Below are 14,326 nucleotides of genomic sequence, written 5' to 3' on the forward strand. Positions count from 1 at the left end.
TATCTGATGACAGGAAGCTAAAGATACTCAGACTCATTAAGAAATTGCACTTGACAAAAATCAAACCAGAGAGAAAAGCTAGATGAAAATTTAACATGTGACAACCCGTTTATTAGAGTAATTGAAAAGGAAAAGACAAGGCCAAGGTACAATCCTCAAAACTTGAGAGAGAGAGAGAGAGAGAGAGAGAGAGAGAGAGAGAGAGAGAGAGAGAGAGAAACAAAGAAACAAGGGTCTAGAGAGTTGCCACAACGGTTAAGGACACTTGTTGCTTTTCCAAAAGACCCAGGTTTGATTCCCAGTACCCACATAGCAGACCCTACTTATCCGTAACTCCAGTCCCAGAGCATCTGAGGCCCTCTTCTGAATGCCATGAACACCTGGCACGCGCCGTACAAACGCACACGGAGACAAGCACTCATGCACAGGCGGCAAATACATTTTAAAAATTTTTAAAGAAAAAGAAAACAGCCCAGCTTTGTAGAATAGAAACTTTCTTTTATAAATTAAGATAAAATAATATGCTGGATAGAACAAAATACAACAAATATTTTAGATAAGGTGTTCCAGAGACAAAGAACACAGAGAAGGATTTACCGAGAGATAAAACGTTTATCAGTCTGAGAAGCCAGCAAGGACTCGGCAGTACTCGAATGAGTCTGCGAGCTGGTACGTAGCACACAAGTTAGAATATTTAGTTATTCATAAACCACAAAACTCATACTAGCTTTCTACTTAGTAATTTGTAGGCTTTAAGCAAACTGTGTAGAAGAAGAAAACTATGTAGAGAAATATGTTCTTTTGGCCATTTTCCCCCCCTAATAATAAAAAATGTACACATTGAAATGCTAAGCAAGGGTTAAATTCACTACAGTAAATTCGCTCAATGGAAAAATTTTTGGTGCTATGTTTATGCTGACTGTTACATAAAAACCCACAAACTATGAAATTATACATTCAGAATGATTGCAAGTGTGATTTTTAAAAACCCACACAGAGAGGGGAAAAAAAAAAACCTAGAAAAAAATTCCATATGCTGGACTCTAGCCGTTGGGTGGTAGGTGGTTTTTAAATTACTGTCATTTTATTAATTTTTACGTATGTTCTTACCACAATAATACAGGAAAACATGGAAGCCCTGAGAGATACTTTAAAAAACTATGTCAAGTGCCAGGAGCGGAAGGAAAAGGATAAAAATAGCTTTTGAAACCAAGTGTGGGCTGGATGAACTCGAGGCGTGGTAAAGGAGTGAGGGCCACACAGGAGGAAAGAGATGCATTGAGCTGCCCCGCGATCAGCTGAGGGTGTCATCTTCCCAGGTTGGACAGAACCATTTCTTTGTCTGTTTGCTTGCTTGTTTGCTTTTTTGGGAGACAGGAGTCTCACTATGTGACTCTGGCTGGCCTGGAGCTCACTATGTAGACTAGGCTGGCCTCAAACTCACAAAGTTCCAAATGTATCCAGTATTTTAAACTTTCTTCTTCTTCTTCTTCTTCTTCTTCTTCTTCTTCTTCTTCTTCTTCTTCTTCTTCTTCTTCTTCTTCTTCTTCTTCTTCTCCTTTTTTAATAGCCAGGTGGACAGATTCATATCTATAATCCCAACACTTCTGAAGCTGAATCGGGAGGATCTCAATGGGGGCCAACCTGGGCTACATGAGATTCTGTCTCAAAATGAATAAATAAAGTTGGTGGAAATAATGTATGTAATGCATAATTCACTCAAAGTCTGATTAGCTATTAAAAAACAAAAGTACAGACGTCAGGGTTTTAGCTTTGTTGTTGTTTTGATTTGGTATTTAGGTTAAATGATTTTATCTAGTTTGAAAAGACAAAAAGAAGAGAAATTTTATGATCGAAACTGAAATTGGAAAAAAAAAACAGTCTCAATATAAAAGGGGGTGACTCTTCTGAAGTTAATGCAAACACAACAAAGAAGTTTAATATTAATGTTTTCTATGAAGAAAAGCCCTCACTTAAAAATCCAAATATATTTTATGGGTAAGAAACGGAGAAAACGAAGAAGTGGGGGGGGGATGCTGAGATGACGGCCTCAGCCTAATTCATCAGGCTTGTGATATGCTAAGCGAGAAAGAAATGGGAAAGTATTTTTTCTAGTCAAAAGAATTGCTACAGCAGCAGAGACCCTGTGAGGATAACAGCCATGACAAATAGTGAAATTTGAAACACTGAATTTATGTTCCAATGAACACGGTGAAGAAATACATGCTGGGAATGTGCCAGAAAATGCAAAGCAAAGTAAGAGAAACGGAAAAAGTAGTTGTAGCTAATGACCGTGGGGACTGACCCTAAAAATACCGTTAATCAAATAAAGAAGGCAGAGCTCTGGCCGGCCCAGTTCTCAGGAGAGCTAGCAGCACAGGGGAGAGAGCAAAACCTGAAACGAGGGAGTCTCTGTGGACGAGAGGGTCTCATGCAACATCTGTCCCCAACCTGAGTCCAGGATGCACTGAGGAGCAAAGTGGTTCACACTCCTGCTTGGACCACGAACAAGTTATTAGAGGATCTGAACCCCGCACAACCACAGTCCCTTAACTGACATGGAAATGACTTTTCTACCCATTCTCGTTCATTTCAAAGACTCTCCAGCATAGTCTCCTAGATAACTCGAGTCAGGGGTAAAAATCGGAAGTGCATTACTGAAATATTGGAAAGGAACAGAGACAAACACAGATGTAGCTGCAGCAAGCGAGAACTCCTAGGTATTCTTTTCCACTGTAGGGACATAAGAAAGGGGGTGAACCAAGACTACCCTGACACCAGGTAGAAGAGAAACAGGCTGCAGAAGCCTTTCATGGCTTTTGTCACTCTGGGCCCCAAGACTGCCTGGTTGCAGAGGCTGCAAGTGAAGAAGGGCTGCAGAACCCAGGGAAGAAGCAGTAGGGTGAGCTGACCCAGAGAGGGGAGAGACCATCCTCTGGGGCTCAGGGCAAGTTCCACAGTGCAGGGGAGGGGGGTAGGAGATGCATAGGAAGAGTGGCCACCCCATGCTTCAGGGAGCCAGCCTATTTCGCTGTAAGTACTTCTCGCTGTGAGTGAGCTCCATGTCATCACAGGTATGCAAGCAAAAGCAAGAGAGCTGCTTATCCAGAATGCGCGCGCACACACACACACACACACACACACACACACACACACACACACACAAAGGTCTTGTTGCAGGATGTTTTTGTTTGTTTGTATGTTTATAGCCTGAAATGAAATCTTTTCTCGACACAGTGTTGTTTTCTAAAGAGAAAGAGTACCCACCACATGAGAAGCATTGGCCCTGGGCTCTTTTTCGTTCATTCCTGGCTCTGCCAAGGGGGACTTGGCTTTAGCTGTTCTTGCCTATCCATAAAACCTTGCTTAGTCCTGGACCTTTGGAGTCAGCCTCACCGCACTTCACCACTCTTCCCACCAGCTCCACCATGCAGCAACATGAACTCAGATAGCCGTAGCCCCTGGGTGCAGGGTGGCCCCATCTGCCACACTAGGACAGACAGAAGGTGCATCTTCACAGCTGAGACTGAGAATCCAAGCTGTAAGGCTCCCTAAAGTGGCCCACATTTTCCAAACATCCCAAGTAAAGGAATGGCACACTGCACGCACACACGAATGCTTACAGGCCAAGAGGATGTCCCCTCCCCCATACTACAGCAAGCTCACCAGTCCCACTCACTGCTCTAGACCTCCAGGGGTCTAGACTGAGATAATACCCTAGATCATGGGAGAGCACAACTGGTATGGCTTCAGGAATTCAGCTGGAGGGGGGCCAAGCATTCCTTTGACCAGTGCTGGCCCGTCCAGTTTCCTTGCTTGAAGCCCTGGTGTTCTTGGGATTCCCAAGTGAGAATGTAAACCCCAAACCCAAAGCAGCAGAAATGACTGCCAAAGCTGGGCCTCTGCAAACCAGAGTGCAAGGGTACAAGATGGTCAGTAAAATGCTTGCTTTATGAACAAGAGGTCTCAAGTTAGAGCCTCAGCTCCCACACAAAATTAGACGTGTGGTTCCCTATAATCCCAGGTCTGGAAAGACAGAGACAAGAAGACTCCTGGGGCTTGCTGACCACTCTAGTCAAGTCAGTGAGCTTCAGACTCAGCGGGAGACCCTGACTCAAAAAAAATAAGGCAGAAAGCTATTAAGGAAGACATTCAACATTGACCTCTGACAGAGATGGGGATGGGGGAGGGAGGGGAGAGGGAGGGGGAGAGAAAGGGGGAGTCCATGAATGTGAACATGCATACATACATACATACATACTCAAGAGCACACACACACACACACACACACACACACAGACATCCATGAATGTGTACATACATATATACACACACACTCAAGCACTCAGGCCTCAACACTTCTAGGGTAGGGGAAGCAGCATTCCTGGTCATCCCACAGGAGTTGCCCTCTGAAGTCAAGTAGGGAATCATCTCTGTGCAATAGGCAGATGTCCCTGCTGTCTGGTAGTGGTGAAATGATGAGGGAACCCTGTCTTCTTTGCCTTTATATCCCCAACCCACACAAAACTGGTCCCCGAGAGGGTCTTATTAATTAATGGAAGGCAGGGAAGCAGGTAGGTAGCAGGCAGCAGGCAGCCAGGCAGCCAGGCTGATCTGTTGCAATGACTATTGACCCCTTAGGGGAGCTATCTAGAGATGAGAAGAACCTTCCATGAGGTTCTGGGTGACACTTTGCACAACCGTGCCCCCACCCTACCCCCACCTTGAGTAGCACAAAAGCCCAGTCCAGGACAGACCAGCAGACATTTTCTGACCTGACCTTACAAGTGAGTAAGAATGTAGAATTTTCAAAGCTCTAAAGGTGATGTGTTCTCCCCTCCACTCCGGACTCTCCAGGAGATGCTGGGCTGGAGTTAAGAACAATCACTTTATAGGACAGAAGTCTGAGCTGATCGCTTGCTCACCAAGATATAAGCAGACCCCATCGTTTACTGTCCTCAAGAGCCCAGTCAAGGGACTGATACTACTCCACCCCAAGAGAGGTAAAGGGGGAGGGGGACAAATGATGAGGCTGGTACTTTGCTCCCCCACCCACCCATGGCTTGTCAGGAGCCTCTTGCCTGGAGGTTGTAGGGCTCCTGAGAATATGTAGTCTCTGGTGCTTGGTGATTTCCCAGCCAGATTTCAGGGGACTGGACTGTGGGCCAGAGGAGATTGGTGGCACGCAAGCAAAGATGGCCGTGGAGGACTCCTTCACTGCCTACAGTGAGCTTCCCCCACCCTGCAACCTTGACTCAGATCAGGAGGAAGTTGAGGCTTCATAGAAAAATGTCACCAATTATCAGGGACAAACCAGGTCTGCCTGCTGCAGGCTGCTGCTGTCACGGAGAGCGCTCCTTGGTCACCTGCTACATGGGGAAACCCACTGATTTTGGACAGGTATGGACAGAGCCCAGACCTTCAGGAAAGCAAGGTCAGCTCAGAGGCACTGGGCCTCAGTTTCTCTAAATGGCCAAGAGACTGTTATTACCTGTAGGTAGTCCAATGCAGCTGATTAAGCTTTGAGGTGTCATTTCTCCTTCAGGACTCAGCCACCTGCAAGCTCTGGGCAGAGCCACTTCCCCTCTCTGAGCCTGAACTTCCTTGGTGGTTGGGGGTGGGTGCAGGGGTGGGGTCAGAGACTCCTAGGCAGCTCCCGAGTGAACCTGTTTGACTTAGGGGCTGTTCCTCAGGGGCCCAGAAAGGGGGTGGGCACAGTCCACACCCCTCTGAGCAGAACTAAAATGTTAGGCAAGGACAGTGAATTTCTGAAAAGGGGGTCCACTCTCTTCTGTCCGCTTAGATGTACACTCACTCAGCACCCAAAAAAATAAGAGTCAAGAACGGAGGGAGGGCATGAATGTGAAGGATGAGGATCAGGAGTGTAGGCTGTCAGGTGTGAGAAGATTTCTTCTCTCACAAGAGCACCACTCAAGAATAGAGAGGTGTTGAGGAGGGTCGCCAGGACATTTAGCCCATTTGGTTCAGGACAGGGAACCACCAGTCAGAGAGGACAGTGATTAATGGAAAACTTCATATTTAGAGCATGAATATGAGCCAGCCCTCGTGATCCAGTCTGGGCTTATGTCAGATCCACACAGGTGTCTGCAATGATGGTGAGCAGACATTTCCCTGGGGCCCTTCTTCAAAGGAAAGCTGAGCCAGACCCTGCAGGAGGCTCTGCAGGGAGCCCTCATAAGATCCAGGCAATTAGGAAAGCCAAGCTGACTGCAGTTCTTGTGCCAGGAGGAGCCAGGCGAGGTCCTCTGAGTATCAAGGTAAGTCTATTTTTATAGACCATGCATGCTGTGACTTTCATGTGTCTACAGGAATAGAAACTCCCTAAGGTGGGCCTGAGTGATTCATACTGGTACTCGGGTGCTCCCTGCATAAATAGCACCTTCTGTGGGAAGCAGGGGTCCTCTGGAGCTCAAGCACCCAGTGTTCAGTGACAACGATGGCAGATCTGTGACAGCCATTCCAGCCCCCACTGTCTTTCATTCCGATCACCCCCAGGCTATGTGATGGGTAACACCAAGCACGTTCTCTGTACTGGGACACAGAGATTAAGCTGCCCTAGGAGTCAGACCTTCCTTAAGTGCGGAACCTTTGGTGTTCTCAGCCACACCCTAGCCATAGCCTGACTACAGGACAAGGCAGAACGCCTAGACCAGGGCATAAGATCAGGGCTGATGGAGGCTTGACAGGCAGGAGTCAGACACACAGGTGTCCCATACCCACCATGTTACCCAGAGCATGGGTCTGGAAACCCAGCAAGGAGTTCACACAGTCCTGCTGCTACTCAAGGAGGGCTCGAACACCTTTGGCTTTTGCTCCTTTCTTTTTCTTTCTGTGTGGGGAATGGGTTGGGGAGCGAGCTCTCATGTACCCCAGGTTACCCTCGAGTCCACCATACAGATGGAATTATGGGCGGTTACCATCCTGTTTCCTATATTCCTTTTCAAGAAGAATAAGCCTTTCTGTTGCTTGCTCTTTAAATCCTTAAATGCTTGGTCATGAGGCAAATACGAGCAGGAAGACATTTAATAAGGCTATGTAAACTGTCACTGTCCCACCTCCCCCAAGTGCTCTATAAAACCTGGAGAGATGGAATATCTCTGTAGCAGTCAGGCAGAGACCTGCCCATGGCTCAGAGCCCCCTCTCCAGCTCCCCACATCCCTTTGGAACATGAAAAGGCACGAATTAAAAACTTTCCTGGGGGTTCCCTAAGCCTGGGATCACTGCCTTGATCCATCCTACCCTCTCTTCCTGAAGAGCGAGCTTTGGGAGTGGGGCTCTGGGGAGACGATTCTCAAGCACATACCTCCAACTTCCTCAGGTGCATCAGGCATCTAGAGCTCTCCAGGAAGCAGTTCCTTCTCGGGCTGAAAAGCAAGCCCTTCTGACTGCTTGCTTAAGAGCAGCTTTACTACCACATCCTCTCCTGACACTGCTCCATTCACCCATCGAGGCCCGGCACCTGCTCTGAGGGACAGACTTGCCCTGGCAGGGGTTTAACCTCAAGATGAAGGGTTAACCTAAGGGGTAGAGGGTTAGGGGCCAACCTTAAGCGTGGTCAGGCAGGGAGACAGGGAGCTGAGAGAGGCCAGAGGTACAAAGAACAGGTCGAGTGGCCTTCTCACACAGAACAGTGGCTTGGCAGTCAGAAAGACAAGGTGTGGGGGTGTCTCTGAGGATTGGGGTAGGTTGTCTCTGTGGAGCTGAGGTCTAAGGATTGCAGGGAATAAGAGCAGAGGCTTGAAGCCAGTCAGCCAGGGGTAGGAGCTGCTCAAAGTTCACCTTGAACAAACACACCGAACGGGAACCTCATATTGGAAGTTGACCAATAAAAAGGAAACCATATGTGTTCCCCCAGCTCTTCTTTAAATCTGGATCATGTCAGTGGATGGGGCAGCTCAGGAGCTCGATCCACGTACTGCCCTTCAGGGGCAGAAGGAAGGTCAGAGTAAGAAGTGGCCATGCTGAGAAGGAATTGGGACAGGAAGTGGGAATGGGGTGTCTGAGACAAGGTCGCAGAGTCACCAGTAACACCCTGATTCCTAAGAAAGCCCAGCAAGCCAAGAGGGTGGCCCCACCCCCTTTGAAGTCTCTGTAATTTCTCCTCGACAACTTCCTCATCTTCAACCTGGGGTCACAAGTTCATTCGATCAATAAGCCCTTGCCATTCCCTCTTTGGCAGCTTGTCTGCAGTCTGTCCAAGACAGGCAGGAGCAGCTTCCTCAAAGTCAGTGAAAAACAGATGAAGTAAGAGGGCAAACAAAGAACACCCAGCAACCCAGATGAAGATTCAGACACTTCATCCCCATGGATATATGCAAGTCTGCCATTGCCTCCTTTAAAGAGTGTGTCTGAGGAAGACAAAACACAAGCAGCAGGGTACCAGCCCTAAGAGGGAGCTCAACAACAAAGGGAAGGCAGGATAAACTGAAGAAGGAGAAGCAAGGGGAGGAAGATGGGTTCAGGACCCTTTACACCCACACAGTAGCTGCTTGCCTCACCTCTACTCCAAATCCTAGGTTTGGTGGCACTTCTGTTCCCAAGCCCAGATGATCCCCATGAGTGGTCAGACAGCTTAGGAGCACCAAGGAGTCCCAGCCTTGGAGTCTTGGCCAAGTCTCCAAGGGAAGTCCCCTTCCCTGCCCTCTAGGTGGACAACATTAGCCACCAACGAAGGCTGAAGATGTCCAGCCTCCTTGAGAGCGGTCACATGGGCCGCTTACAGAGAGCAAGGTGTTGGATAGTTCAGGTCAAGACAGGAACAACAGTGGCTTAGAATGCCCCTCCCCTCCTCTTCCTTCCTGGAAAGTTGACTGAGAGCTCGAAGGAGGAAGTTCTAGGTACTCAGACGTCTGTGTGACACCTGCCTGCTCTTGTGTCATGATGATAGCCAATTCTCTCAGGGGCCTGGCTGATGTACTGCCTATTACTGCTCCTAGCTATGGTCCTGTGTGGATTCCCCTGAATATGCAGATGCAGACATAGGTAACTCTTCAAAGCTGATGTTTGCACTGGTGCAGAAAGACCACAGTATCCAGAGGGGACACTTCACAACGAAGGTTCTAGAAAACATAGACTTCAACCAAGGTTTCTCCTGCTGCTGAATTCAGGGTACGAGGAAATACTGTGTTTTATGTTAACAAGGTCCTCATGGTGGGAGAGAAGCCCACCAGACCCTTTGGCACCTTCATGCCACCCACTGCATGAAGCCTCCAATATCTTGCATACATATGTATGTCAATGTTCCTGCATTCACACCACTGGCTTCATCTTTGGCTTCTACTGGAGCTGAGGGAGGTCTGACATGAGGTGGAAAGAATTCTGGGCTGAAACAGTGATTCTGCCTCTATCTAAATCTAGCACATTTTCTCATCTCTGATGCCACCGCTGATCTGCTTAACATTGCCAAAGTCACTGCCACCAACTCATTTTTTAAAGGAAAATTAATTGTAGTTTTTCTTTCGTCTGTCTGTCTGTCTGTCTGTCTACCTACCTACCTACCTTCCTATCTAGTTTTAAGACAGAGTGTCTGTGTAGTCCTGCTGTCCTGGAACTGGCTCTTTAGACCAGGCTGACTTCGAACTCACAGAGATCTATCTGCCTCTGCTTCCCAAGTGCTGGGATTAAGGATGTGTGCCACCATGTCCAGCCTGCCTAGCCATTGGAAATCACTAATTCTGTTACAATACCTTGTGCTTTTGTTCTCACAAAGGTTTTATTCCTTTGGGCTCTTTAGCAGGGAGAACATCTGCAATCTTTACTGGAGGTAAACACCAAGAAAGACATCTGTGGTGAAAAGAAGATTGACTTGGGCTCGCTCACTCACAGATGGCCCAGTCCATACGCACTTGCCTCTGTGTTTCTGGACCATGACGCAGGATAAATATCATGACAGTGGGACTGTCTGGCATGAGCTCTTCACCTCAAAGTGGACAGAAAGCAGAGAAAGGAAGGGACCCCGGCTACCGTACAACCTTCAAAGGCACGTCAGGGGGCACCACTTCCTCTACCTAAGCTCCACATCCCAAAATAGTGCCACCATCTGGGGACCAAATGCTACCCCCCAACAACACTAGCAAACCCTCCACAGATATAGGAACTCAGTGCATTCACTTCCTTCTTGGGTATCTTTGACATAATCTTGACTCTTTTTTTTTTTTTGGTTCTTTTTTTCGGAGCTGGGGACCAAACCCAGGGCCTTGCGCTTCCTAGGTAAGCGCTCTACCACTGAGCTAAATCCCCAGCCCCAATCTTGACTCTTTTTAATCTTGGGGTGAAGGGTAGGAATCCTTTTCCAATACCAAGAACTGGAGAGTCAGGGCTAGGGCGAAGAGTCTCTGCTACTAATGTGGGTGCGGTGTGCCACTACCTGCTCCCTGTCCCCCATGTACCCACTTCCTCTCTCTCTCTGATGTCACCAAGTATCTTCCCAATCACACCTTACTCTAACGCACTATTCAGTCTTCATCTTCAGTTCCAGTTGGCTCTACTAAGCCACCTTGACTGCTTAAGGAAGGAGTTGTCATTGAGGGTGACAGCTGCCCCACCACTTTATATGTCCTAGGGATTAGCCAATAGGCTATGACCTTGGGAGCGGGGGAGGGAAGTCAGTTAATTCTCCACACTATCTAGGACAGGAACACTACAAGTGGCTTCATTTATAGAGCAGGAAACTGAGGCAGGGGGCTCAAGTAACATGCCTTAGATGGGCATCATCCCCGAGAAGGGGGTCACGACCTGCTCTAGTCTCCATCTCCATAAAGAATAAACAATGACTACACTAGCTAGGCATGGTGGCGCACACCCTTGATGCAGAGCTGTGGTTTGGACCTTCTCAGGTAATGGTGCCTGAGAGTCTAGAACTGTATCTGTCAGCAAAACCCTGTACTGAGTCCTCCCCACGCCCCATGAGGCAGGGCTGATGAGTGGCCCCACTCTGTACGTGTGGCAATTCACACCCTGAGGTTCAGTTGTCTACAGCAGCCCCTTAAGAAACCAAGTACTCTGCTAGGTTGGAAGCCGAAGGAAATGAGGTTACTGCAATAAAGAGGTGTGTGTGTGTGTGTGTGTGTGTGTGTGTGTGTGTGTGAGAGAGAGAGAGAGAGAGAGAGAGAGAGAGAGAGAGAGCGCACATGTGCTCAATGCAGCATTAGTCACAGTGGAATCTACCTAAGTGTCCATCAACAGATGAGTAGATGAGAAGATGTGGCACACACATGAAATGGAAAACTATTGACCCTAACAAAGGACAGAATCCTGCCAGATGTGGTGATAAAGCCTGTAATCCTAGCACACGGGAGGCAGAGGGGAAAAGATTAAGACGTCAAAATCACCCTTGGCTACTAACAGATTTGAGACCAGCCTGGCCTACATGAGACCCTGCTAGAGAGAAGGGGGAGCAGGTGAGGGGAGAGAAAAGAGAGAGGAGAAGAGAGAAGAGGAGAGGGGAGAGGAGGGAAGGGGAGGAGAGGAGACTAGAAAGATGGCTTATTCAATAAAGCGCTTATCATATAAGCCAGAGGACATGCTTTAAATGCCCTCAAAGCCACATTAAAAGAGTAGTCATGCCCTGCGCACCTGCAATCGGAGCCCTGGGGACAAGAGAGAAAGACCCTGGAGATTGCTGGTGGGCCAGCCTAGTCCCCAGTCAGTGAGCTCTAGGTTTAGTGAGCAATTCTGTCTCCAAAACTAAGAAGAGAATGCAGAGTGACTGAAGAAGGCACTGGAGATTGACGTATGACCTGTATACGGATGTACACACAGAAATATGCTGACACGGAACGGGAGAAGAAAGGAAGGAGGGAGAACCTTGTGATTTACATCACCATGAGTCAAACGGGAGATCATCGTGGTTGTTGAAAAACAACGGCAAATGGCGTGGAAAGACAATTGTCACATGATCCGACTCACAGGTCATTTCCTAGGAGTGGCGAGAAGGGCATTCCCAGAGGCTAGGGGAGAGGCTGGTCTGAGAGTAAAGACTACATGTATTGTTTGCTTGCTTGGTTTGTTTTGTTTTGTTTTTTGAGAAAGGGTCTGTGGTGGTTTAAATAGAAATGGCCCCATAGACTCACAGTTTTGAATGTTTGGTCACCAGAGAGTGGCACTATTAGGAGGTGTGGTCTTGTTGGAGGGAGTGTGTCACTGGGGGTGGGTTTGGGGGTTCCAAATGCTCAAGCCAGGCCCAGAGTCACTCTCCCTTCCTACTTCCTTCTGGTCCAGATGTAGAACTCTCAGCAATGTTTCCAGTGCCATGTCTGCCTGTATGCAGCCATGATTTCTGACACATAATGTGCTAAGCCTCTGAACTTTAAGCCAGCCTGAATTAAATGCTTTCCTGTATAAGAGTTGCCATGGTCAAGGTCTCTTCTTGGCAACAGAACAGTGACTAGGACAGAGTCTCACTATGCAACCTTGGCTGTCCTGGAACTCACTCTATAGAACAGGCTGGCCTTGAATCTTAGGGATTCTATTGCTACCCACTCTGTCCCCAAGTGCTGTGATTAAAGGTGTGTGCTACTTTGCCCCAGCCATCACCGTTTTGTGTTTGTGTTTGGTCCTCCCTTCCCCACCCCTGGCACTGGGCATGGAAGCCTTGGTATCTTCCATATAAAGTCCATTCCCTTCACCAAGCTACATTCTCAACACTACTGTGCATTTCTAGACAAGAGAAAAGAGATCTTTCAATGCTTTATCACAAAGAATCAGTGTTTGGGGTCATGGGTGAGCCTTGATCATTATGAACCTATACTAAAGGTTGACATATCACCCCACAAATCTGCACAAGAAAGGCTGCCAACTGCAAACTATTGAGGAAGATAAGCCACAGCCCAAACCTGGTCTGCTTGTTGCCTGCCTCTATCCCACTTTTCTAGGTCCATGAAATCCCTGTCCTCCTCACACTGACTTCATGAGATCTACTGTCACCTTTGCAGTTTAGTTCCTCACCCTAGTCACAGCACAGTGGAGTCCCTCTCTGCCTCAGAGGGCCTCCAGGACTGTAAGTGAGGTCCCAATCTTCCACTGCTCAGGTCATCCCCAGTCTGGGTCAACACTCCAGCCAACATCAGCACACTCCAGGACGACTGCAGCTTATCAACATGAGAGTCATGGTTCCAGTACCCTTTCCTGGGATAAGTTGAGCCCCATCCCAGCCTAGGCATCCCCTCATCTAACAGACCAGCCATAGACACTTTCATCCTCTAGCCTCACCAGACAAACCTGGTTTCCCGGGTGAGAGAGAGGCTCTGACCCTTCGTCCTACAGCCTAGCCAGTGTGTGCATCAAGCTAGTTCCTGGCCAGGGCACCTGCTGCTTAAGGAAACCCTTCCACCCAACTTCCTGGGGCACCTGCACCATCAGTAAGCAGTTGTTATTTTCAGCATGAGCCAGAGAGCAGAGGAACTGTGAGGGATGTCACCAGAGTACAAAGGGCTTCCTGGGAAGTATGTCCTCAGTGCTCTAGGACTTAGGGCGACCGGAAGTCTTGGGCCTCTGGGTTATGCAATTCTTACATTTCAGAGACATCTACAAAGGAACACCCAATTTTGTTACATAAGGCACACACCATTATTTGAAGAGCAAGCTATTGTGGAAGAGAAACTTTCCAGTGTTCATTAAAATAATTGAATCTACACTTCTAAATGAAAAGAGCCAGGGCATGAATATTTATAAGATGGATTCTCAGAAGCCTCTTGACTGAACGCCCCCAGAGCACTGAACTGGAGAAGGGGTGAAGTATGAGGACAGTCCTTCATGCTGAGTTGGGGGTGGGGTTGAATGTCTTGTGCTCAGCCAGCTGCCCACTCCCTCTGCACTAGCCCTGCCTCTCCCCATCCCTGAGCCCATCCTTGCCTGGCCTCCTGAAACAATCCCACCCTCAAGCACTAGGGTCTCAGTTTCCACACTTGTGCAGTGGGCACAGCTATAGACTACAGGCAATTCTCTGTCTCTCTGTTCCCGTCCACTACATCCTTATGAAATGCTAAAAGAACTGAGTCTAGAGCAGATTCAGATTCCAGAGCCTCAGGTCTCCACCCACCTGCACTCTGATCACCCCATCACTGCTTATGCGCCCCCTCTTCTTGACTGCCTACCTCATCCAGCTAGGTTCCTAACTCCCACCAGCCAGCCCTCTCCCTTGTTGGAGCCCATAGGCTCTTCAATGCCTGCCTTCCTGCTTCCTCTCTACTCTATATACTTTTCTTTGGCTGCCCACCTCTGGGTGGCCCTCCCTGGCCCTTCTCTGGCCTCTTGTCCCCTGAACTAGGCTATTGTACTTTTTCCCGACCACTTGCCTCCTCCTAC

The 14,326-nt window shown here is 48.2% G+C and overlaps 1 protein-coding gene across 4 annotated transcripts in view; it reads right to left on the bottom strand.

Moving 5' to 3' along the window:
* The window catches only part of Gpr55 (G protein-coupled receptor 55), a 50,897-nt gene that overhangs the window by 14,252 nt on the left and 22,319 nt on the right, over window positions 1–14,326 (bottom strand). The window contains exon 1 of one of the 4 annotated variants that reach the window (NM_001427436.1): window positions 8,521–8,754. The exons of 1 other annotated variant lie outside the window; for it this stretch is intronic. Coding sequence is in view for 2 of the 3 variants with exons in the window: in XM_087567363.1 (XP_087423489.1) it covers window positions 5,492–5,534 (43 nt within the window). In the remaining variant the exon portion in view is untranslated. Of the gene's footprint in view, window positions 1–5,491; window positions 5,620–7,325; window positions 7,717–8,520; window positions 8,755–14,326 lie in introns of those variants that run through there. 2 more of the 4 variants (XM_087567361.1, XM_087567363.1) reach the window with 2 other exon arrangements.

This window comes from Rattus norvegicus, chromosome 9 (assembly GCF_021556685.1).
Source record: "Rattus norvegicus strain SHRSP/BbbUtx chromosome 9, alternate assembly SHRSP_T2T, whole genome shotgun sequence".
Classification (NCBI taxonomy): domain Eukaryota; kingdom Metazoa; phylum Chordata; class Mammalia; order Rodentia; family Muridae; genus Rattus; species Rattus norvegicus.